The sequence below is a fragment of the Hylobates moloch genome, unplaced genomic scaffold (assembly GCF_009828535.3).
Source record: "Hylobates moloch isolate HMO894 unplaced genomic scaffold, HMol_V3 SCAFFOLD_15, whole genome shotgun sequence".
Lineage (NCBI taxonomy): Eukaryota > Metazoa > Chordata > Mammalia > Primates > Hylobatidae > Hylobates > Hylobates moloch.
This window is the reverse complement of record NW_026652290.1, coordinates 50,737,822-50,764,850: the sequence shown is the minus strand read 5'-3', so window position 1 is coordinate 50,764,850 and position 27,029 is coordinate 50,737,822. Positions and strand designations below refer to the sequence as shown.

The 27,029-nt window shown below is 42.9% G+C and overlaps 1 protein-coding gene across 1 annotated transcript; it reads right to left on the bottom strand.

The window, feature by feature from the left end:
- Nucleotides 1–1,088: 1,088 nt before the first annotated feature.
- On the bottom strand, nucleotides 1,089–27,015 carry LOC116483415 (ubiquitin carboxyl-terminal hydrolase 32-like). Its single transcript, XM_032177439.2, is given in 10 exon segments — nucleotides 1,089–1,405; nucleotides 3,233–3,325; nucleotides 4,021–4,218; nucleotides 4,221–4,447; nucleotides 5,850–6,138; nucleotides 8,135–8,326; nucleotides 13,242–13,362; nucleotides 15,519–15,605; nucleotides 21,764–21,948; nucleotides 26,791–27,015. Coding segments are annotated over 9 exon segments (1,566 nt in total). The 5' UTR covers nucleotides 26,791–27,015; the 3' UTR covers nucleotides 1,089–1,231.
- Nucleotides 27,016–27,029: the final 14 nt, after the last annotated feature.

Here is a 27,029-nt window from a genome sequence, read left to right as displayed (position 1 = left end):
GCTCCCCTGGGTTGGGACACTTGAGCCTCACTCGGTGGCCCATCTGGCAGTAGGAGCCATGCTTCCTCCACGTGCCGACAGTGGGGGAAGGTCACGTGGTTCGCTGTCCTGCTGAGGAGGGCTGAGTGCCATGAGGGCCTGGCTTGGAGACCTCACTCCCACTTATTGTCCAGCCTCATCTAGCCCAGCCTCTTTGGAGGGCCGGGGGGAAGCTGGAACCACCTGCTATGTGGCCCAGGAAGCACTGGGAGAGCCAGGAATAAGGACATTCTCAGCTTCCTCATGAGAGGAAGCCTGTGTGGTGGCTAGAAGCGTGGGTGCTGGGGTTCAAATCCCAGCTCTGTTGCTGACCAGCTGTGTAGCTTTGGGCAAGTGACTGAACTTTTCTGTGCCTCAGTTTCCTCATCTGTAAAAGTGGCCAGGGTTGCTGTGAGGATAAATGTTTCTGGTCATGCCCAGAGCCCTCACGGACACACATGGATCCAAATGCCACAGCAGCCTTAGCTGGCCAACTTAAAAGAACACATTTGTGCTTAGTGTTGGAGGTCAGAAGGCTAAAATCAAAGTGTCATGGAAGGTGGCCAGCAGGACCGTGGAGCCTCTGAGGCAGCAGGGCACTTTGGCTAAGAGCCATGTACTGGCTCCGGCTGGCAGGCAGTCTCGGCCAGCCAGGCTGAGCTCCCTACTATTGGGACCAGGCTTGGGTGTCCTCTGGTGATGCTGAGTCCAGAATGAGGCTGCCCACATTCTGGTCCGCAGGGCTCAGCTCTGCTTTCTAGACTTCCAGGTGGGAAGAAGAGGGAAAGTCCCCAGTCTCTGGGCACAACCAGGAACAGAGAACAAGTTCTGACTCAGCAGAGGGATTGATTCGTTCCATGCAAAGAGCTGCACTGTCGAGGCCGACACGGGCCAGAGGCTCAGCACGTGGCATCGCACCCAATCTGGACAAGCACAATTGAATTCTTATTTGGTCCCAGGTGACTGGTGCCAAACCTTTTGTTTACAGGCTAATGATGGGATCTGCCTGAAAGTTCTCTATCGGAGAGCTTGTATGAGACTTCAAAATAAAATTATTACTACTCTTAAAGTTAACGATTTTAATTAGAATTTTTATTCTAACAGGATAAAATAACTACATTTAGCTTGCCTTTCAGTGATGCTTTTGCCAACTATCAGCTACAAGGAGTCATCTCCCTCACCACCAAGCTGTCTAGCAGCCAGAGTGGTAGCTTTACTGTAACATACAGTACTTTTCGTAATCACACTCAAAGTCTTCATCCATACTGCTTGTGTCTGCCATCTTTTTGCCATCAATCTTTGGCAGAAATTGTGCATAGTCTATCCCCTGCTGCTCATAGAAAACAATGTAGGCAGAGTCGGTGTCAATTTCATCAGGGTGAAGTTCCTGAAAGGGCAAGAAAAACCTTTAACAAAAAGCCATCACTATTATGACTCTAAATCCTTGCCAGGAAAGGGAAGACCAACCCTCTGTAATTACTAAACCTGATTGCTTCCAATAAGTTCACTAGTTTGGCTGTCTCACACCTGCCCCTTTAAAATGAGCCCCATTATTTCCAATGTTTGCTTTGGGGAAAATATTTTGACCATAGACAAGTCAAAACAGAATGACCTAAAACCCCATCAAATTCTATTTATTTATTTTGTATTTATCTATTTATTTATTTATTTATTTGAGACGGAGTCTCGCTCTGTCACCAGGCTGGTGTGCACTGGCGCAATCTCAGCTCACTGCAACCTCTGCCTCCTGGGTTCGAGTAATTCTCCTGCCTCAGCCTCCCGAGTAGCTGGGACTACAGGCATGTGCCACCATGCCTGGCTAACTTTTTGTATTTTTAGTAGAGATGGGGTTTCACCATATTAGCCAGGATGGTCTCGATCTCCTGACTTCATCATCTGCCCACCTTGGCCTCCCAGAGTGCTGGGATTACAGGCGTGAGCCACTGTGCTTGGCCCAACCCCATCAAATTCTATTTTTTTATTTTTATTTTTTTTTTATTTTTATTTTTATTTTTTTTTGAGACAGAGTCTCGCTCTGTCACCCAGGCTGGAGTGCAGTGGCGCGATCTCGGCTCACTGCAACCTCCGCCTCCCGGGTTCACGCCATTCTCCTGCCTCAGCCTCTCCGAGTAGCTGGGACTACAGGCGCCCGCCACCACGCCCGGCTAATTTTTTGTATTTTTAGTAGAGACGGGGTTTCACCATGGTCTCGATCTCCTGACCTCGTGATCCGCCCGCCTCGGCCTCCCAAAGTGCTGGGATTACAAGAGTGAGCCACCGCGCCCGGCAACCCCATCAAATTCTAACAGTCTAGAAGATAGGAGCTTTTTGCATTAACTAACTCCTTTTTTTTTTTTTTTTTTTTTTGAGACAGAATCTTGCTCTGTTGCCCAGGCTGGAGTGCAGTGGCATAGTCTTGGCTCACTGCAACCTCTACCTCCCAGGTTCAAGCCATTCTCCTGCCTCAGCCTCCCGAGTAGCTGGACTACAGGCGTGCGCCACCATGCCTGGCTAACTTTTTGTATTTTTAGTAGAGATGGGGTTTCACCATATTAGCCAGGATGGTCTCGATCTCCTGACCTCATGATCCACCTGCCTTGGCCTCCCAAAGTTCTGGGATTACAGGCGTGAGCCACCGCGCTGGGCCCAACCCCATCAAATTCTAACAGTCTAGAAGATAGGAGCTTTTTGCATTAACTAACTCCTTTTTTTTTTTGAGACAGTCTTGCTCTGTTGCTCAGGCTGGAGTGCAGTGGTGCAGTCTTCGCTCACTGCAACCTCCACCTCCCAGGTTCAAGCCATTCTCTTGCCTTAGCCTCCTGAGTAGCTGGGATTACAGGCATGCGCCAACATGCCCAACTAATTTTTGTATTTTTAGTAGAGATAAGGTTTCACCATGTTGGCCAGTCTGGTCTCGAACTCCTGACATCAAGTGATCCACCTCCTAAGCCTGCCTCAGCCTCCCACAGTGCTGGGATTACAGGCATGAGCCACTGCGCTCGGTCAACTAACTCTTTATTTTTCCTCACTACTCATGTTTTCATTCCCTACTCTGCATATCGCTTTTGTTCCTTTAATACTGACAGCATCTACATATTGATTCTAACAGAAAAATCTATTTCCTATTCAAGAGATAGTCCATTATTTCAACAAATGTTCCCAGTTCTGTTGATATTCTGTTTCTAACTTTCATTCAAAGATTGAGAATGTTTACCTTACAGCTGCTGTCATTGTAATAGTACCACTTGCAGTTTGGGTTTTTGGCATAAGTGACATAATGGCCCCCATCCAGAATTCCTGAATGGCACTGTAAGAGATAAGAAAGTGGAGGTATGTTAGTAGTTAACTGTACTATGGCCAGGGTATAGCACTAGGATCTGAGCAGAAGAACACTGATCATGTAAATGATCACCTAAAATCATGTAAATGATCAGTAGGTGAAAAAATATTTTAGAACCCTCTAACTTTCTCTAAAACCAAAATAAGCAAAAAGCAAAATACAAAAGTCATAAGCTCCAAGTCTTGTGTGGATAAACAATCATTTTATAATTGTAATTACTATTATTATTATTATTATTATTATTTTGAGACAGGGACTTGCTCTATCACCCAGGCTGGGGTGCAGTCGAGTGATCACAACTCTCTAAAGACTTGACCTCCTGGGCTCAGGTGATACTTCTGCCTCAGCCTTCCAAGTAGCTGGGACCACACACATGCCACCATACCTCGCTCCATTTTAAAATTATTTGTAGAGGTGGCGCCCAGGCTGGTCTCAAACTCCTGGGCTCAAGCGATCCTCCTGCCTCAGCCTTCTAAAGTGCTGGGATTACAGGTGTGAGCCACCACACCTGGGCAGGCCCAGATTTCTATGTTACCTTTGTCTATCGCTAAGCTCAATGCCAGGAAATAAGCAGGACCTGAAAAATACTTGCTGATGAATACATGAAGACAAGTGAACAAAACACAGACCACTCTCTGAAAACCATACAATAAACCACTTACCGAAATTGCATATAGATTATAAATAGGCTTAATATAAGTGTCTTCTCTTTGGTCATCAGTGCTGTCTTCTTCACTGTGGTTTCCAAGCTGACCACTGCTGTAGCCATTGCCACATGCTTCTTGCTCATAAAGGAATCCATTGGCCAAAGCTACCTCGTGGTCCTGAGGAGTGACCAGCTCTGGTTGGCTGCCCCCCCCGGCATATGCCCTCGGCTCAAGGCGTCAGCCAGCTCACAGATCTGCCCAGCCCCATTCTCTTTGCTGGCATCCAAGTTCTTCTTACTACTTGACAGTTTATTTTTGCTGCCAGTCTGGGGCAGCCAGAGCCTCCCTTTGCTCCTCCCCAAAGTTGGTGGGCTGCTATTAGGGCTTCTGGTTTTTGCTGATGGACAGCTGGTTCCACCATTTCTTGATGAAGAAGGAGAACAGGACAGAAGAAAAGATTCACAAATCCAAATGTCACAAAGTAAGCCAGCCCCAAATGCTAACTCTGAGGTTAGCTTCACAACTGTATACACAAAGGTAAAGACAGGGGAGTCATAACTGGCTACCCTTTAGTTCCTATTATGTAGCCAGTAAGTTACATTTTTGTCTTCTTCAATGCCAAGTCCCTATAAGCAACAATGTCCTGAAAATGTAAAGTACATTATAAGGACTCAGAAAATAGCAGAAAGATGATTTATGTCAGATTCAGTTGAAAAAAATCTAACTATTAGAGTAAGGAGTTTTCCAAATACATATTCCTCTCCTTTGTAAAATTAGACAAAAAATGTGACCACCATTTACTGAGTACTTCCTATTGTTAGGCATGGTACTGGGAATTTCTTGCTGTCCACAGTTACCTCTATGTCTCACAAAAATCCTGTAAGGCTTTAAACTTTTTGGTTATAGCCTCTTATCCCTACCCTCTTTTATACCTTTAAAAATTACTGAGAACCTTTAGAACTTTTATGTGAATTTTATCTATCAATATTTCCTGTATTAGAAACTAAAACTGAGGCATGAAAAAGTACAATACATTAGCACAGACTTCACTGTCAAAGTGACGATATTATTCCATGTCATGTTGTCTCTTACACCATTGTACATCTGTGAGAGAATAAAAGTGAAAAGGCACATATTGTCTTAGTATTTTTATGAAAATAGTTTTGGGCCAGGCACAGTGGCTCACACCTGTAATCCCAGCACTTTAGGAGGCCGAAGAAGGAGGTTCACTTGGGCACAGGAGTTCAAGCCCAGCCTGGGAAACATGGCGAAGCACCATCTCTACAAAAAAATACAAAAATTAACCAGGTGCAGTGGTGGGTGCCTGTAGTCCCAGCTACTCAGGAGGCTGAGGTGGGAGGATTGATTGACCCCAGGAGGTCAAGGCTGCAGTGAGCTGTGATCTGTGTTGCACCACTGCACTCCAGCCTGGGTGACAGAGACTCTGTCCCAAAAAAATAAAAAATAAAATAAATAAATAAAGAGTTTTGATCCTCTAGACCCCCTGAAAGATGGGGAACCTCAGAACTTTCACTGTAAGGGGACAAGACAGCAGCTACCATTCCTGTTTACCATACATCAGGCACTGTGTGAAGTGCTTTACTCTCTATATGTCAAACTCTCAACTCTGTAAACCTGGCATTCTCTCCATTTTACAGATGAGAAAATGATTCAGGGAGGCTGAATCTCTTGATAAAACTTACATAGCCCAAATACAGATAGGTCTGATTCCAGATAGGTTCCTTCCACCCAACCAACCTGATGTTCCAGAACGGAAGACAGAGAAACATATGTAGCCTACAGGAGCCCCAAGAAAGCACCTGCATAAGGCCCCCAGGCCTCACCTTTCGGGCTGCTGCTGCTGTTAGCGCTGAGTGAGGATGGGCTTTTGCTCAGGAGCACATCCTCTTCCCCAGCCGAACGCTGCGCATCCACTTTCTTCACCTCTCTTGCCAGAATCCTGGGCTTGGAGAGCTCATCCCCCCGGGGTATGAGTGGTTTACGCTGGCAGAGAGCCGGGTCTCGTGGTACCAAAAAAGCACTTGGATCAAAACTTTCCCGAGGAAATTTGACAATTTTCTGTGATTTTATCCACTGATCATTTACAAATTGAAATCACTTAAGGTGAATAATCTGGAGAAGCAAAGGTAGAAAACATCTGCATTAAAGGGTTCTGAAGATACAAAATTTACATGGAAAAAACAAGACAAATACACACGAATGTTTGGGAATATATAACAGAACATTTACCTTCATTATTTTTTAAAGACTTCAAAAATATGGTTTCATAAAGGGCTCTACACAGGCCCCAGTGCACTGGTGTGCTTGTGTATACACACTCAACTCAGCAGTGTGGCACAGCCACGTGACTGTGCAGTGGGTATTGCCTCCAGGCTCAGTTGCTCTTCTAGAGTCCACAAAGGGCTAGCCTAAGCTTCCACTCTCCACAGAGCCAGAAGTTCCCCCTCTCCTGAAGTTCAAATTCACCACGTTGTACCCCCTGTGGCAGTTCTCACATTGCACTGAATTGCAGTTACTGGGCTACATGACAGCTCTGCTTGTTTTATTTGATGATAATATGAAAATATATACTTGTTAAAATTCATCAAACTGGATATTAAAAATCTATGCTTTTAATTGTATGTTAATTATACCTCAATTTTTTTAAAAGGTCTCCCCCTCGGCCAGGCGTGGTGGCTCACACCTGTAATCTCCACACTTTGGGAGGCCGAGGCGGGTGGATCATGAGGTAAGATAATCGAGACCCTCCTGGCTAACACAGTGAATCCTTGTCTCTAATAAAAATAAATAAATAAAAAACACAAAAAAAATTAGCCAGGCATGGTGGTAGGCGCCTGTAGTCCCAGGTACTCAGGAGGCTAAGGCGGGAGAATGGTGTGAACCCAGGAAGTGGGGCTTGCAGTGAACTGAGATCTCGCCACTGCACTCTAGCCTGGGCGACAGAGCGAGACTCCGTCAAAAAAAAAAAAAAAAAAAGGTCTCCCCCTCCTCCCCAGCCACCTTGTCCCCAAGCCTGCCCCTTCCCTCTAGTTCCTATCTGTGGAGCTAGCTAACAACCAGTGTTATTAATTTCTTGTGCATCATCCCCTGGGAAGCTGTTCTGGTCTAAGAAAAACCTACATTCAGCTTCATGGAGTAGTGTGACAGAGACATGAATATAATAAGAAAATACAGCTGGGCACGGTGGCTCACGCCTGTAATTCCAGCACTTTGGGAGGCCAAGGTGGGCGGATCACCTGAGGTCAGGAATTCGAGACCAGCCTGGCCAACATGGTGAAACCCCATCTCTACTAAAAGTACAAAAATTAGCCGGGTGGTAGTGGTGCACGCCTGTAATCTCAGCTACCCAGGAGACTGAGGCAAGAGAATCACTTGAGCCTGAGAGGTGGAGGTTGCGGTGAGCTGAGATTACAACACTGCACTACAGTGTTTTTTTGAGACCCTGTCTCAAAAAAAAAAAAAAAAAAGAAAATACATATAAATATCTGATTAAAATATGCTAGTACCTTACAGTTACACTGATCTTAATGAATAGGAAGATTTGTCACCTCAAACTCTCCTGACAAACAAAAGGACAGTCTCCTAATCCATGAAGGGAGAAGGCAGAAGTAAATTAAATATAAAAGAACACACAGGCCCTAGTGCACTGGTGTGCTTGTGCACACACATTCAACTCAGCAGTGTGCCACAGCCACATGACTACGTGCAGTGGGTGTTGGGGGCTCTGGGCTCAGCTGCTCTTCTAGAGTCCACAAAGGGCTAGCCTAAGCTTCCTCCCTCCACAGAGCCAGAGGTTCACCCTCTCCTGAAGTTCAAATTCACCACGTTGTACCCCTTGTGGCAGTTCTCACGTCGCACTGAATTGCAGTTACTGTTCTACATGATTGATCTCTTCTTCTAGGTTATAAGCTGTTTAGGAAAAGGAACTACCAAATATTTGTAGAAAGATTCATCTCTGTATTCAACATAAAAACTTTGTACAGAAAGTGTTTTAAACACTGCTGCAGGAAAAGTCTTATTCTCAAAAATAACCAAACCTCCTGTTTGTTCATGTCTTCTTTCTTTTATGCTAGATTCCTGCTCTCTCAGAGGCAGGACTGCAACATACCAGGAAGGGTGGAAGCCTCCAGAGATCCAGCTTCTTTGTTGCTAAGCAGTGGGTCTTACACTTGGAACAGTAGTACATCTCATTTTCCCCTAGCTCTTCCTCACTGGTGAAAGCACGGAGACATCTGTCCAGGTTGATGGGCTCGGCTTGCACTCGCCGACTCTGCTCCACACTCTCATGCTCATCTACAACCTGTAGGTAGAAGGAACAGGAGGAAAGGGGTGTGTGGGAAGGCATTTAAACCGGTGATCTAGCTATGCATCAACTGCTCAGTCACTCACCCTTATTTTACTCTTTATAAGGAAAAAGAAAATACAACTGGCTGGGTATGGTGGCTCAGGCCTGTAATCCCAGCACTTTAGGAGGCTGAGGTGGGGGGAATTGCTTGAGTCCAGGAGTTCAAAACCAGCCTGGCCAACAGAGTGAGACCCTGTCTCTGTAAAAGAAAAATCTAAAAATTAGCTGCGCGTTGTGGCGCATGTCTGTAGTCCCAGCTACTCAGGAGGATTGCTTGAGCCTGGCAGGTGGAGGTTGCAGTGAGCTGTGATTGCGCCACTGCACTCCAGCCCAGATGACAGAGAGAGACCCTGTCTCAACAAAAAGGGAAAAGAAAACACAACCCAAACTAGAGTCTGAGCAAATACAGCACCTACACATTTACTCACAAATGTTACATCAGTAACATTCTGGATAAAATTTCTATTTATATGACCATAACTTTTCTTGAAAAATTTTTGAATGCTTCAAAATGACAAAAACAAAAAGAATTGCATTTATTTAACAACTTTGGAATCCTATAAGGGATTACATGTGAGCTGGCCCTCAAGCCAGGGGTGCTGATAGTAAGCCATTTATTTTTAATCAGAAAGCCAGAGCATTATTAGTATGCTGCAGAGTTTACAGACGCTAGGAGAAACAACATGAAACACAGAAACCAGAGCTGGATGAAATAAGGGCACAGAAAAGCTCACCATGAGAAGACAACGCAGCTGAGCGTGAAACCCCACAGGGTACAACTCATTTGCATCTGATCCCGTGTATCACAGAGTTATCAGAATACCAAGTCTATAATTATCTGTCTCCTCCCTCAGGGGGCCTTTTTATCTGAGATGGCGACAAAAGGAAGAACAAGTTCAAGAGTGTGCTGCTTTTGTTGAGAAGGCCCCTAATACCCACCCAAAGCTTTGGGGCCCTGTTAATCAGCATGTTAGGCTGTGGAGCAAGAAGGAGTTAAGTATAAGAAAGGAGAGAGAGCAAAGAATGGGCGGAGTGCAGGGATGTATGTTGGGGGTAGTGTGGAATGAAGAAGGAGGAGAGAAGAAAGGATCCAGAGTGCAGCAGAAAAGAACGAATTTTTCCCTCTCCATGTCTGGCTGCTACCTGACAAACAATCAAGAACCACAGAGCTGGGATCCTTCTGTTTGTCCCTCTAAGGTATGGGAAGGTGGGTGAAGCATCAGCGTTATGAATGCTACCATAAGACTTCACACAGTATATATTTGTGTCCCAAAGCAGAGCCTGGACCACAAGGCCCACACTGACTGCCCCTGTGTGGCAAACATCACATGTCCATCACCCACCCTATTTATTGCTCCTCCCTTCCAGAGGTGAACTTCCTCTATGAATTTCCCTTCCTGAAACTCATGATGGGAACCTTAGGCTGCCTAGAATACAAATTGGCACAGCTCAAGACATTCAGTTTAGCACGGGTTTTCAGGTGAGACTTTTTCCCTATATGAGAGTCACGAGGCTGTCAAATGGTGTTATAAACTAGCAAGGTTGGGTTTGATCATGCAGTGAAGGTTCTAGCACTGCATAACTATCCAGGCTAAAGAACTCATTTAAAAAGGGGAACTTAGAGGAAAATTCTTTTTTTAGAAAAGGAAATCTGGCTTAGACTTGGGTTATAGACTTCTTTTTTGAGTACAAATTCTGTAGTAACAAGATATTAACTGTCATCATCTTTTGAACTGGTCACTCAAGGAAAAAACTGATGTACTTCAAAAGGAAACATGCTGTATCATAGTTGTTGGAATGAGCAGAAAAAGGGGTGTATCATATACAATAGTGTTTCTTTTCTCATAGCCAGTTAAATATTATCTCTATTATCTCTACCAGGAATACTTTATGGCCAACCACAAATTAGAGTAAGCTAGTAAAGAATGTTGATTTTTATTGACTATATTTTCTGTGGAACACAGGCTACAGTGCTAGATGAAGACAGAGAGGAAAGAAGGCTGATAAAAAACATATTTATGGACTGTACTGACAATAATTTCTATTTATCAGTAAAATTTCCCAAAGTGATAAAGATTCCCTTCACCTCTTGGGAGCTATGCTTAGATCCTCTACTATTGTTTAAACAGTCTATAAACTACTTATAGGCACCCTCTTCTTTTTCAGAGTTGCTTTAAAGCTCATCTTTAACACAAAACACAGGAAATGAAGTAGTAGTTTTCATATAAGACTATTAAAAAAAAGAGAGAGGACTAAGAAGTCTAGTTTAATTTTCTTTTTTTCTTTCTTTTTTTTTTTTTTTTTTTTTTGAGACAGGCTCTTGCTTTGTTACCCAGGCTGGAGCGCACTGGCGAGATCACAGCTCACTGCAGCCTTCATCTCTTGGGCTCAAGCAATCCTCCAACCACAGCCTCCCAAGCAGCTGGACTATAAGTGCACACCACCACTGGCTAATTTGTGCATTTTTTGTAAAGACAGGGTGACATCATATTGCCCAGGCTGGCATCTAGTTTAATTTTCTACTGAGGAATCTGAGGTCCAAACAGGAGAGAAATGTAAAGGATAAGAGTGATTGCCCCTCTATTTTTTTCTGATTACTAGGTATAATATTCATGTGGAAATTTTGGAAAGCAGAGAAAAATGTAAAAAGGCAGAGAATCCTATTATATTCTTAATACAAAGGCAACCACTGTCAAAATATTGGCAGATTTTCTTCTGTCCTTTTTCCTAAATAGTATCTTTTTTCAATATTGAAGGTATTTTTCCAGTATATGCAACTTTATGTCTTGTTTTTTAAAAAATGTTCACATATCATAAGCGTGTTCCCATAAATGTTAGCAAAAACTCCTGGTAATCATTTTCAACAACTGCATTATATTTTATCCAATGAATACACCATGCTTTATTTAACCATTCCTCTAATGTGAGACAAATATAAGTTGTTAATAACTTTTTACTCTCCTAAAAAATGCTATGATGATATTTGCCTGCAAATTATGGAGTAATTACAGAGTATTCTCCCCTCAGATAAATTCCTAAAAGGGAAATCACTGGAATAAAAAATATAAAGCATATGGGCAATAATCCCAATTTAAACCATGGTATCTCTTTTGTCTACATGACTTTCTAAGCACATGCAGAAACCCTACATGTAGGGGAGCCCAGATTAGGCATATGGCCCTACTCCCTAGCAAGGCATCAATAGCCCTTTGTTTCCATGGTATCCTAAGTGCATCACCGAAAGTGGAAGTAGGGTAAGATTTAACAGGTCACGTAGGCCGTTTCCTATAAGCAGGACGTCCTAAAGAGCTTTTCAGATTGCACACTGGATTTGTTAAAAAGGGGAAGAGATTTATAGAGCCAAATAATTTATTATCATTGACAGTAATGTCTTGTCAGAATAATGCCCTGTCAGATTTTGTGCTGACAAAGATTTATGAATCTATCAACTGGTGAAATTTTCCCTCCTTGCTAGTGAGCATGATCTAGAACATCAGTTTCTCTTCAGCTTTCTTTAGCTTTAGCCTAGTGATCTTTCATTTGACAAGTATCCACAAATTATACTTATTCCTGGCTAGAAAGGGCTCCCAGGAGCCTTGGTGTGTGGGGCACATTTTGGGATCTAAATAGGAAACTAGGTCTAGAATTGGTAGTTTCCCCAGTCCTCCGGGGCATAACAAGACAGAAAAGTCAGTTACCGTTACTAACTTATCCAAAGGGAATGCTTTAAAAAACAGTAAAGGAAATTTCTGACTATCAAGAGCCATAAAAATGCAAAAACCACTACAATTCCTCATGTGACTTAAGGAACTCCTTTGACTCTGTTGCTTTTACCTCTCTATCAGATTCTTAATGTCTTTACCTTTCAAATAATATTTGGTTGATTAAAAACTGCCTGAGGCAAACATTTTTAGTTAAAATTATTTCTGAAGCAACATTTTCAAAATTTAAAAATTGCTCTGGCCAGACAGCGACAATAGAAGAATGTGAAGTGTGAAGAGTGGCCATTGAGATGTGCTCTTAGGTACCCAAAATTGAAACATTTCAATCCTTTCTCTAACTTTTCTGATCACTATGCCTATTAAAGGTAGCAGCTATAGCCCTGGGACACATTTGAACTAAGTAACTGTGGTTACCAAATGCTGCAACTTCAATAATATTTAACAGAGAGATGCTTATTGATATGTCATGGCCAGACAGTTTTGTTTCAAGGTTCACTTATTAATATTTTTGAAATTTAATGCCTGCTATAGTTTGGATATGATTTATTTGTCTCCACCAAAATGCATGTTGAAATTTGATTCCCAATGTGGCGTTGTTAGGAGGTGGGGCCTAGTAGGAGGTGTTTGGGTCATAGGGGTGAAACTCTCATAAATGGTTGGTGCCATTCTTGCAGTAGTGAGTCCTCTTCTGAGAACTTAGTTTCCACGACAGCAGGCTGTTAGAAAGTGAGGATCTTCCTCCTGTTTGGTCCTCCCTCTTGCCTGTGTCTGTTCTCCTTTGATCTTCTCTGCCATGTTATCGTGCAGCACAGAAGCCTTTGCCAGAAGCCAGGAACATGTCCTCGAACTTCCCAGGCTGCCGAAGAGTAAGCTAAATAAACCTCTTTTCTTTATAAGTTACCAGCCTCACATACTCTGTTATAGCAACACAAAATGGACAAAGACAATGCCCCAATACAATGAACTCCAGAAGCTGGAAGATGAAAAAGCTCAAGCAAACATGTCAATATATGAGGGGCCATAGAGGATGCCAATGAACGTTTTTCTGGCTGTTTTTAAATTGTCTAAAACAGAAATGGCATAATAGTTATACTGGGGGAAATTTCCCACATAAAAACCACCATTTTATGGTGGCCCTAAATACTTACCCTTTCCTGGCATGTTTGATAGCAAAGGTGAAGGGCTGTGGGGTCCCAATCCACAGCAATATAGGCATTTCCAATGAAAGCTCTGTCTTCCCCACAATCAATTTTACAGCCTCTGCAAAATCTAAAAAGGGGGAAAAGACCCACAGAGGAAGAAATAATTATGAAGGAATTTAAATTTTCTTAATAAAAAATATTCTCCCTTCCTACTTTTCTGCTTTCCTCTTGGGACTCACAATTTGTCATGGGCTTCTAACTTCAGACTCTGATAATGTAGGGATACTTATTAATAATTATTATCATTTCAGGGAATCATGCTTTTCACTTTTCTTTATTTTTACAAAGTACTTGATAACCATCTGTTAATCACAGGAAGATGTGAACTTTATGGCAAATAAATGACATGGGAATTGGCTGTTTGAGATACTACAGCACTCAAGAAATTCCAAATTCAGTTATTTAATGCTCTGAGTTATGACAATTTATCTGGTATAACACCTAGCTCCTTGTTTGTAAAAATTAAACAAATGCATACAAAAGTTTACAGAGGCCGGGCATGGTGGCTCATGCCTGTAATCCCAGCAGTTTGGGAGGCCAAGGTGGGTGGATCACCTGAAGTCAGGAGTTCGAGATCAGTCTCACCAACATGGTGAAACCCTGTCTCTACTAAAACTACAAAAATTAGCCAGGTATGGTGGCAGGCACCTATAATCCCAGCTACTTGGGAGTCTGAGGCAGGAGAATTGCTTGAACCTGGGAGGTGGAGGTTGCAGTGAGCCGAGGTCTCACTACTGCACTCCAGCCTGGGTGACAGAGTGAGACTCTGTTTCACAAAAAAAAAAAAAAAAAGTTTATAGAGTTGCAGGGGTGGGGTGGGAGATGGGGTAGGGGAGGAGGATATAATAAAGTCATGGTTCCAATGCCTACTTTATTATTATTATTATTTTTCTTGAGAAGGATCCTCACTCTGTTGCCCGGGCTGGAGTGCAGTGGTGCTATCTGGGCTCACTGCAAGCTCCACCTCCCGGGTTCAAGCAATTCTCTAGCCTCAGCCTTCCAAGTAGCTGGGACTACAGGCACCCGCCACCACGCCTGGCTAATTTTTTGTATTTTTAGTAGAGATGGGTTTTCACCGTGTTAGCCAGGATGGTCTCGATCTCCTGACCTCGTGATCTGCCGGCCTCCGCCTCCCAAAGTGCTGGGATTACAGGCGTGAGCCACCGCGCCTGGCCGATGCCTACTTTAGACTCAGTTTGCTAAGTCTATTGCAGTTCTCTAAAGGTGGACTTCAGTGTCATTAGGCACCTTCCCTGCTGTAACAGCAATGACCAATCAATCTCTGTAACTCTTTAAAAACCAAGAACAGATTTCCAGCAAGGTCTAGTAAAGACTATGGTCTACTGTGCTCAGAACTGGCAAACTGATTTATATTTAAGGAGAGGCTTGGTGTGGTGGCTCACACCTATAATCCCAGCACTTTGGGAGGCTGAGGTGGGTGGATCACCTGAGGTCAGGAGTTCGAGACCAGCCTAACACGGTGAAACCCCATTTCTACTAAAAATACAAAAATTAGCTGGGTACAGTGGTGCGCACCTGTAGTCCCAGCTACTCAGGAGGCTGAGGCAGGAGAATTGCTTGAACCTGGGAGGCAGAGGTTGCAGTGAGCCAAGATTGAGCCACTGCACCCCAGCCTGGGCGACAGAGTGAGACTCCATCTCAAAACAAAACAAAACAAAACAAAAAAGGAGAGGTGAAGTTATAGAGTAATAAATGTCTATCACAAGCTATGAATTTGGTATGGACTGTAGTTTATAAAACCAGCAAAGTCTCAAAAGCAAAACTTATCTATTGACCTCAAAAGGAAGTGAAAAACTTTTTTTGAGACAGAGTTTTGCTCTTGTTGCCCAGGCTGGAGTGCAGTGGTGCAACCTTGGCTCACTGCAACCTCCACCTCCTGGGTTCAAGTGATTCTCCTGCCTCAGTCTCCCAAGTAGCTGGGATTACAGGCATGCACCACCACGCCCCGCTAATTTTTGTATTTTTAGTAGAGACGGGGTTTTACCAGGTTAGGCTGGTCTCAAACTCCTGATCTCAGGTGATCCACCCACCTCGGCTTCCCAAAGTGATGGGATTTTATAGGCGTGAGCCACCGTGCCCAGCCACAATTCTTAAGTTTCTCATTATTCACTATTTACTTCTCAAAATTGGAAATCTTATGAAAATTGTATAATATCTAAAGCTGACATTCTACTAAAGTAATTCTTTTGCAGGTCACTTTACCTAGACCATGGGCACCAAGCACAGGAGTTCCCATCTTTCAGCACAACTTGTAGAGTGAATGGATATTGATAGCCCATACTGTCATCACTGAAACAGAAGAGAACAAAAAGAGTGTAAGAAGATTTCTGGTTCAAGGTCCAACTCCTTTTCATCTTCTCTTGAAGTAATCCTAGGAAGGGGCATTTGCCACAGCAGTATGCTCATGTTGACAGCTCAATGTTACTTACCCTAATCCATTAGCTGCAGCCCAGTACCAAATACACTCTGGCTTCCCATACTCTATCTGGGCTTACAGAAGGGTAGACATACGACTGCCAGATGTCTCTAAGGGAGTCCATGTGGCTCAAGAAAAATTTTACAAGATAAGCTAATCATGCAATCGAATACCAATTATCCTTCAGCCTTAATTCTATCAGAGGATTTAATTCACATTAAACTAAAATAATTTGATCTTTCCATGACAAGAACACGGACACACTGCAGAAGGCTGTATATTTAGAAGTCTTCTTTAATCAGAATCGCTGATGTGGTACATGCTAAGTACTGCCTTAACTACTCAGAGTTATAAGCTACATACCATTTTTGGAGTAACTTCTTTTTATTATTATTATACTTTAAGTTTTAGCGTACATTTGTTACATATGTATACATGTGCCATGTTGGTGTGCTGCACCCATCTCACACCAGTTAGAATGGTGACCATTAAAAAGTCAGGAAACAACAGGTGCTGGAGAGGATGTGGAGAAATAGGAACACTTTTACACTGCTGGTGGGACTATAAACTAGTTCAACCATTGTGGAAGTCAGTGTGGCGATTCCTCAGGGATCTAGAACTAGAAATACCATTTGACCCAGCAATCTCATTACTGGGTATATACCCAAAGGACTATAAATCATGCTGCTATAAAGACACATGCACACTTACGTTTACTGCGGCACTATTCACAATAGCAAAGACTTGGAACCAAGCCAAATGTCCAACAACGATAGACTGGATTAAGAAAATGTGGCACATGTACACCATGGAATAACTTCTTTTAACTGCCAATGATTATGTCAAGATGGCCCTGTGAATTTTCCAACTTTTAAAAAAATTTACTCATCCTTGCCCTAACAAGGAGCAATGCAACAATTTATACATATTATCGAAACATAAGCTGTGTGCCTTAGATGTATATACAATTCCTACTTGTCAATTGTAGTTCAATAAAGCTGGGGGTGGGGGAGAAGGAAGCAATGCAAGGAATATAACATAAGAGTGACATACTTTACAGCTCATCTGGCAACTGATAGTGGTTATTACGTGGGCCATTGAAGGTAATGAAACCATGATAAAGAGTCACTGTAAGGGCAAAAGTGAGAGTCACATCTGGCATAGGAGTTCCCATCTTTCTGCATAACTCATCCAGTGAATGATCATTGATAGCCTGTACTGTCTAGTACCATGTCCAACTCGGGCCAGCAATAAGTGAGGAATCAAAAGAAAGATAACGGGATAAAACAATCAAGTAGCACTCTCATAGGAAGCTGTGCAGCATTTCTCTTCTGAAAATTTCTGTTACCTTTTTGCTCTAACTGAATGAAGCCTGGCTTTCTTGAGAATCCTGCTCCCCCTGCAGAGTTTTTCCATTTTTTTTTGAGACAGAGTATCACTCTGTTGCCCAGGCTGGAGTGCAATGGCGTGATTATGGCTCAAGCAGCCTCCACCTTTCTGGGCTCAGGTGATCCGCCCATATCAGCCTCCCAAGTAGCTAGGATTACAGGCATGCACCACCATACCTGGCTAATTTTTACATTTTTTGTAGACAGCATTTTCCCATGTTGTCCAGCCTTGTCTTGAACTCCTGGGCTCAAGTGATCCTCCTGCCTCAGCCTCCTAAAGTGCTGGGATTACAGGTGTGAGTCACCACACCCTACCCTCTGCACTTTTTATTCTCATACATTCCAGAACCTGGAGGTAAAATAGATCTCTTCCTTATTACTATGCCACTTGTACATGGTTTCTTCTTCCTTCCTTTTCTAGCTTCTTTGTAGCATGTGCTACTGAATTATGCCACCTGCTATTCCTCCTTGGAAGGTACATATCTTCTTTACTCACTAAAGATTGCAGCACCCAGTTCACTGTGTTCCAGCTTCTTTGTAGCATGTGCTACTGAATTATGCCAACTGCTATTCCTCCTTGGAAGGTACATATCTTCTTTACTCACTAAAGATTGCAGCACCCAGTTCACTGTGTTTTTTCTCCACCACTTCTCCTGTTATTATTCTTGGTGACATCAACATCAATGCAATTAATACAACAGTAACTTGGTCTTCTCTCTTCCAACAATAACTTCCTCCATCCCATATGTAAACCCTCTCCGAATGTCATATTCTAGACCTTGTGAATACAAACTTTTCTACCTCCAAAATCTCAATTCCAAGTATCCTACTTTGCAACCACCACCTCCTATCTTTTTGGGTTACTTATTCAAACACCCCTATTCTAATGATTCTTTCACCCAAGAGAAACCTCCAATTGCTGCCCTGAAATCCTCACTTGCCTCTTTACCCACTGTCTCTGAAAATAATCACTCTTCTATATAGACCCTTAATTCCAGGATTTTGTCCATTTAATCTAAAATTTAAAATTTATTGACATAAACACTCAAGAAGTTGAGAACTATACAATGAACACCCCATGTATTCATTACCCAACTATAAAAATCATCAACTCCAGTCCACTCTTATTTCATCCATAACTTTACCAAGTACCACTAGAATCAGGTGAGAGCTACCATGCCTGGCTATCTTCTTTAATGTCCAAAGGACCATTCCCTCTTTAACCCACTCCAATCTCTACTCCTTTATCTATACTAAAATAGCTTTCACAAAGATCACCAAAGACCATTTTATCAAATCCAGTGAGCAATTCCCAGTCCTTTGTAGCATTTGAAACAATTATCACTCGTTTCTTGATATACTTCCTTAACTCCTGGTTTTCTTCTTACATTACGGGCTGCTCCTTCTCAATCTCTCTCTCTCTCTCTCTTTTGAGACAGAGTCTTGCTCTGTCGCCCAGGCTGGAGTACAGTGGTATGATCTCAGCTCACTGCAACTTCCACCTCCAGGGTTGAAGTGATTCTCATGCCTCAGCCACCCAAGTAGCTGGGATTACAGGCACATTCCATCATGCCTGGCTAATTTTTGCATTTTTAGTAGAGACGGGGTTTTGCCATCTTGGGCAGGTTGGTCTTGAACTCCTGGCCTCAAGTGATCCTCCCACCTTGGCCTCCCGAAGTGCTGGGATTACAGGCATGAGCCACTGCACCCAGCCTCGATCTCTTTTGATGCTTCTTTTTCCCTTTTCAATCTCTAAATGTCGGAATGCATATGAACTCAGTTCAGAGTTCATGTATAGATCATGGGAATCTTCTCTAACTCTCACTCTCTAAATGTTAATCATCTGGCCTCAGGGCTTTAAATACCACCTATTTGTTGATGACATCTATATTTATATCTCCAGCAGAGGACATTCAAGTGAATTTCCCACTTGAATGTATAATAGACTTCTTGAATTTAACTGGATTCCTGTCTTTTCTTGCCAAAATCTGCTCCTTCTCCAGTTTTCCTTTTTCCATTAAATGGTACCACCATTCACAAACAATTGTTCAGGGTGAAAAGCCAGCCTGGGCCGGGTGCAGTGGCTCAGGCCTGTAATCCCACCACTTTGGGAGGCTGAGGTGGGATCATGAGGTCAGGAGATCGAAACCATCCTGGCCAACATGGTGAAACCCTGTCTCTACTAAAAATACAAAAATTAGCCAAATGTGGTGGCATGCACCTGTACTCCCAGCTACTTGGGAGGCTGAGGCAGAAGAATTGCTTGAACCTGGGAGGCAGAGGTGCAGTGAGCCGAGATCATGCCACTGCACTCCAGCCTGGCGATAGAGCAAGTCTCCATTCCCCCCCACCCCCCCAAAAAAAGAAGTCAGCCTGGATTCCTCTTTGCCTATAGTCCACATCCAATTCATTAGCAAGTCCTGGGAAAAGCTCTCATCTAGAAGCTCTTTAATTCAATTACTTCACTTCAAATTTAATCTTGTCCAACTTCCATCTTTGCTAAACACAACATTCATTAACTAAACTGCTTATCTATTATTTGCAGTTTTCCTTTAGGATTTATTTAAATCTTAAAATAAATACTTTAAATATTTATTTAAATAACTTATTTCGGCCGGGCGTGATGGCTGATGTCTGTAATCCCAGCACTTTGGGAGGCTGAGGCCGGCAGATCACTTGAGGTCAGGAGTTTGAGACCAGCCTGGCCAACCTGGTGAAACCCTGTCTGTACTAAAAATACAAAAAGTAGCCAGGCATGGTGGCAGGCACTTGTAATCCCAGTGACTCGGGAGGCTGAGGCAGGATAATCGCTTGGACCCGGGAGGCGGAGGTTGCGTTGAGCCGAGATCGCACCACTGCACTCCAGCCTGGGTGACAGAGCAAGACTCCGTCTCAAGAAAATACAAAATAAAAATAAATAAATAACTTATTTAAGTAAAGATGTATTTAAAACTTTAAATTTAAATCTGGCCAGGTGTGGTGGCTCACACCTGTAATACCAGTACTTTGGGAGGCCGAGGTAGGTGGATCACTTGAGGCCAGGAGTTCGAGATCAGCCTGGCCGATATGGTGAATCCCTGTCTCTATTAAAAATACAAAAATTAGTTGGGTGTAGTTGCGAGCATCTGTAATCCCAGCTACTCAGGTGTCTGAGGCATGAGAATCACTTGAACCTGGAGGCGGAGTTTGCAGTGAACCAAAATCGCACCACTGCATTCCAGCCTGGGTGACAAATTAAGAATCTATCTCAAAAAAAAAAAAAAAAGATGTATTTATCCTAAGCCCTACCCTAATAATCAAAAGACCCCATATCATAACAAATAAGTAAAGAACTTTTCTTAGTTACCATAAAACAGAACGCTCATTTGTACCATGATGGCAAGAAAATGATCTACAGGCTGGGTGCAGTGGCTCACGCCTGTAATCCCAGCACTTTGGGAGGCTGAGGCAGGCGGATCACCTGAGGTTGGGAATTTGAGACCAGCCTGACCAACATGGAGAAACCCCATCTCTACCAGAAAAAACAAAATTAGCCAGGCATGGTGGTGCATGCCTGTAATCCTGGCTACTCGGGAGGCTGAGGCAGGAGAATCATTTGAACCCGGGAGGTGGAGGTTGCAGTGAGCCAGGATCGTGCCATTGCACTCCAACCTGGGCAACAAGAGCAAAACTCGGTCATAAAGAAAAGAAAAAAAAAAAAAGAAAAGAAAATGATCTACAATTTGATTGAGATAAAAATAAGACATCATCACAATCCCAAAAATTATTCAGAGTAAATGCATTTACTAATCAAATAGAACAGTGGTAGGAAAAAGGGAAAGAAAACAGAAAATGCTAATTATTTTTATCTAGATTTATGAAATTACTTCACGTTAAAATGACATGGTCAGGGCCGGGCGTGGTGGCTCACGCTTGTAATCCCAGCACTCTGGGAGGCCGAGGCGGGCGGATCACGAGGTCAGGAGATCGAGACCACGGCGAAACCATGTCTCTACTAAAAATACAAAAAAATTAGCCGGGCGTGGTGGCGGGCGCCTGTAGTCCCAGCTACTCGGAAAGGCTGAGGCAGGAGAATGGCGTGAACCCGGGAGGCGGAGCTTGCAGTGAGCCGAAACTGCGCCACTGCACTCCAGCCTGGGCGACACAGCGAGACTCCGTCTCAAAAAAAAAAAAAAAAAAAAAATGACATGGTCAGGGAAAAGGAAAAAAGAATGACATGGTATGGAAACAATCCAACAGAATTATATTTTGTATCATGAGACTTTTCAGAGTTCATGTATGCAGTCACTCTCATTCTGAATTTCAGAGGACTGAGATTATACAAATTTCCTGGTGAATTCATGCTCTCTACTTTTGCAACACAGAAGACAAGGATATTACTTGAAGCATTAGCAGGATGAATCCAGGCAAAAGATTAGAGAATGGAAGGATTATTAGACACTAGAATGTTTGGCAAGAGGAAGCTGTATCATCTCTCCTACTCCAAATATCAAACCAAATGGTTGAACTGTATGCTCTCTGAGTGGTTCTTCCAAGAGTGATTAACTTGACATAGGCTGGGTCCTATCAGTCATGTAGAATTCATATAAATTATTTTTCTAGAGTGTGGAAACCACAGGTTTAGATGGATCCCCTGAACTCACCAATCCTGGGCATGATTACTAGCTTCCTGAGGTGGGAGTGGGCTCGCTAACCAGGATACTTGAATCCAAACTGCATCATGTAGGTCTTTCTTCCGGGTATGCACAGTACATGGAACAATCAATGGCATTCCAAAGAGGCTGGGGTGATTCTCCTGAGATGACAGGAAACACTGTTCTGTCCTCATCTGTATGTACAAATAAGAGACTAGAGAGTTGAGAAGACAGGCCTCTGATTCCTCCCTTTAGTTCTTCTAACCCTGCCAATGGCAGGCATTATCACCATTTCCAATTAGTCACTATCACATTCTTCTCTATGTTTATAAAACCATCTTTATTGACACAAAGAGAACGGTTACAGTGGAGTCATTAAAAGCGCTGAGGTATTGCCAGTTTTAGAGTTGTTGCCTATTCTATCAAACTTGGGTTTCAGCAATTAATATATTCAAACCACAGTTTTCTCTGATAAACGTTTCTCACATACACTGAATCACATGTAAAAACTAGTAATAGCTTCATAGCTACAGGCTTTTAAACAATTAAGACTCTTTCTTTCTCCAGAAAATATGCCAGTAAGGTGTGGTGGCTCACGCCTGTAATCCCAGCACTTTGGGAGGCTGAGGCAAGAGGATCTCTTGAGCCCAGGAGTTTGAGATCAGAATGGGCAATGTAGGGAGACCCCATCTCTATAAAGAAATAAATACAATTAGCTGGGCATGGTGGCATGTGTCTGTAGTCCCAGCTGTACAGGAGGCTGAGGTGGGAGGATTGCTTGCGTCTGGCAAGTTGAGGGTACAGTGAGCTGTGATCGTGCCACTACACTCCAGCCTGGAAGGTAGAGTGAGACCTGTCCCAAAAAAGGATAAGAAATGAAAAGATGCCAGTGGAAAAAAAAATAATAATAAGACTCTCTCAATTATAGTTTTCTAGAGATAAGCTGTTGATAGTGGTTGTTAGAGTGGCAGTTCCCAAAGTTTTGGAGATTTGTGAAACCTAGTAATTCTATTTTGTAACAAGCTTAGCCAACTTCCTAAAAGCAGTTAAGTGATTTTAATCTTTTTTCTTGTTTTTTAAATACAGGATAGGATAAAAGTAAGGTAAAAATTTTAAAAATTTGCTTTGAGTATGTTAAAGAGATATTTATGATATTCCTTAATATAGAGATACTGCACAGAATTATCCTGGAAATGGCTGTTTAATAAACATTTAGTATAATGGAATGGTTGGTGGGAGTTCAAGGTTATCCAAAGCTGCTGAACCTTTGAACATTTAATTCCCTAAGAAGATTGGTATTTATTGAGTAGTTAGAAAACCTAAATCAGCAACTTGTCAACTCACTAGGGGTTAAGTTAGCTAGTTTCTAAGTAAAAAGACCCTTCTTTATTCAGATTATTAAGCATTTTATTTTGCCATTTTCATTTAAGCTTAAATACATAATTTTAAGACCCTATTTCATATGTTACTATAAGACCCAGAGAAACCCAGACAGAGTTCAGTACAAGTATTTTATAAAATTTTAAAACATAGCTAAACCCACACAATTTTCATCCTCTCATTAAGGAACTTCTCCTAGTGCCCTAGGGCTCATACTTTCTCAGTTACTACTGAGATAAATTCTACTCCCAGTTATTAACATGGTTAGAAACTTCAAGCCAGGGCCAGGTGCAGTGGCTCATGACTGTAATCCCAGCACTTCGGGAGGCCGAGGCGGGCGGATCATGAGGTCAGGAGTTCGAGACCAGCCTGGCCAATATGGTGAAACCCTGTCTCTACTAAAAATACAAAAATTATCTGGGCATGGTGGCAGGCGCCTGTAGTCCCAGATACTTGGGGGGCCGAGGCAGGAGAATCACTTGAACCCAGGAGGCAGAGAGTACAGTGAGCTGAGATCGTGCCATTGCACTCCAGCCTGGGTGACAACAGCAAGACTCTGTCTAAAAAAAAAAAAAAAAAAGAAAAATAGCTTTAAGCCAAGGGCTACTAATTCAGAGAAAAATAAAAATCAGAGGTAAAAGGGTACATTTCTGGCTGGATATGATGGCTCATGCCTGTAATTCCAGCACTTTGGGAGGCCAAGGCGGGTGGATCACCTGAGGTTGGGAGTTCGAGACCAGCCTAACCAACATAAAAAGACCCTGTCTCTACTAAAAATACAAAATTAGCCGGGCGTGGTGGCGCATGCCTGTAATCCCAGCTACTCGGGAGGCTGAGGCAGAAGAATCACTTGAACACAGGAGGCGGAGGTTGAGGTGAGTTGAGATCCTGCCACTGCACTCCAGCCTGGGCAACAAGAGCAAAACTCCATTGCAAAAAAAAAAAAAGTACATTTCAAATAATTATCACAAAGCAACTAGCTTTCCATTATCACTGAGTTTAAGAAACAGAATATAGTGAGCACTCGAAAGCCTTCCATTTGCTTCCTCCAAATCACAAATTCTCCCTTCCTCACAAAGGTAACTATTAAATATTCTAAATGTTACAGTAATCACTTTCTTGCTTTTCTTTACAGTTTTATATCCTATGCACAAGTAAATAAACACTAGATTTCATTTTCCCTGTTTTAAAAGTTTTTATATTTATAAATAGAATTACTTAATTCGTTTTCTTTGTTTGTTTTTTGAAACGGGGTCTAGCTCTGTCATCCAGGCTGGAGCATAGTGGTGTGATCTCAGCTTGCTGCAACCTCCACTTTCTGAGCTTGAGAGATTCTCTTGCCTCAGCCTCCTGAGTAGCTGGGACTACAGGTGTGTGGCACCACACCGGCTAACTTCTGTATTTTCTGTAGAGATGGGGTTTCACCATGTTGCCCAGGCTGGTCTTAAACTCCTGGGCTCAAGCAATCAGCCCACCTCAGCCTCCCAAAATGCTGAGATTACAGGTGTGAGCCACCGTGCCTAGCCTAATTCTTTTGTGTCTGGCTTCTTTCCATCAACATTAGGTTTACGAGATTCATTTATACTGGATATAACTACAAATCCATTCATTTTTCATTCCTGTATAATGTCCCATTATCTTAATATATCTCAACTTCCCAATCCCTTCTACACTAATGGACATGTAATTTTTCATTTTGGGGCTACTATAGATAATGCTGCTATGAATATTCTTGTACATATCTCCTGGTACACATCTTTTGGGTGGATACCTACAGGTAGAACTGCTTATCTTTAACTAGAAAATTGTATTCCAAAGTAGTTGTATTGATTTATATTCTCATCAGCATGGTATGAGAGTTCTTGTTGCTCTACTTAGCAACCCTGTCAGTCTGTTTAATTTTACCTGTTCAGGTGAGTGCACTGATATCATAATATTGTTTTAATTTACATTTCACTGATTACTAGTGTCATTGATCACTTTTTTTTTTCTTTTTGAGATGGAGTCTCGCTCTGTTGCCCAGGCTGGAATGCAATGGCGTAATCTTCACAAACAAGAAAGAAACACAACAAATAATTAAAATAAGGTGAATTAAGTGCTGAAAGAATAAAGTACAAACTCTGTCCAGAAATAGTAATTAGGGAGGCCTTGTGGAGGTGATTGTAAAGCAGAATCTGGAATGATTTGAAGGATGAGGAGAAATTTGCCAGATAGGGCATCAAAAAACACTGCAAGCAAAGTGGACAGAGTATGCAAAAACCTGGAGGTGTGAAACACCAGTAGATGCCTGAAGAACAGCAAGTTTTAAATGACAGCACACAGGAACAAAAGGGGGAGGAAAAGGAGAGAATGGAAAGGCATGAAGTTTTGTTGCAAAAGTATCAAATTATACAAATACAGCTAAAGTCCTCGACTACTGCCTTAATCTCACTCTGCTTCCTAATGACATACACTGTTACTCTGTTGTCAATTCTTTCAGACCTTTTACTTTGCATATATAAAACTCATATTTTAAAATCCCTCCTCCAGCTTCATACTGATCTCATTCTGTATGAATTGTTCCGTAACTTGCTCCAACCATTTACCAATACGTATTGAAGACTTTTCCAAAGCAGATTTTAAATTTTATGATCAATTTTTTTTTTTCCTCCTAAAGAAAAGATCACTCTGGCAGCAGAGGAATGACTGGCTTGGAGAGGAGCTAGACAGGAGGCAGGAGATCAGTCAGAGGAGACCAGCGGAACAGTCCAGGCGTAAGTCACCTTGCCTGAGGTCTAAGGCACTCGCTATGGGAATAGACAGGAGGGGATGAACTGAGAAATACATATGAGACACATTCTGAAATATCTGAATTGGACAGGATCTGGGATGAAGGAGGGAAGAACCAGTGTTTGTGTCTTGTGTGACTTCGTGGATGGTGCATGTGTGTTGGAAGGTGGGATGGGCTGGGGACGGGAATGTGTGTTTGGAGCTAATGAATTTCATCTTTAGGAACTGTCTAGTTTGAGATGCCTGTGCAAGCAGGCAACTTGCACCACTTCCCTCTTTCCTACATAGGGCCAGAAGGCCATGGTGTCAACAGTTCAGAGAATTCATTAATTTAAGGCCTGATGTGTGTAAGATTACTCAGAAAGACGGCAGAGGGAAGGAGCCAGTGTGTAGGAACAGAAAACGTAGGGGCTTTGTGGCAGAGTTTTGTATAGTGTATTTTTACGAGCTTCAGTATTTTCATCAGCAAAAAAGACCTAATATTACCCAAGTTCTAAGATTCCCACGTGGTCCGTGTACCATGTACGCAATAAACAATAGTAATGCATTTTGTCAACAAAGTGTTCTGGGTGCATAGAGAGGGAGTGAAGGAGGGTGTGGGCGATGGAAAGGTGGTATCAGAGAGGAAACCTGAGGTAATTATCAGAGCAGGAGTCTCAAGTTGCGTTTTGAATGACTCCAGCATGCCAAGCACTGCAGGGTCTTCCAAAAGGAGAACTAAGAATGTGCCAAGGTAGGAGGGGGCACGCCAGCTTGAAACTAAATCATGAGACGCAAGAGTGGGAAGAGCAAGGAAATGCAGGCGGAGGCCACCAGCTGGGTTGACGGAGGGGTGGGGCCGGGGTCAGCAGGCGCCGCACCCGCTCTCTCCCGAGCGCGCCACCTACCTTCGGGGCCACGCCACTGCTCTCGCTGTAGTTCTCGGAGATGAGCCGATCGAAGAGCAGGTGGATCTCGGTGCGGGCGGAGCTGCTGTCATCCGGGCGCAGGGCACAGAGCCTGGAAGACAAGCGGCGAAACCCACTGCCTCGCTCAGGGATTCATTCTCGCGGTGCCGCCCGCGGCTGCCCGGAAAGCAACCAGCAAGCAACTTGCACTGCAGCCATCTTTTCTACGTGGTGGGGCG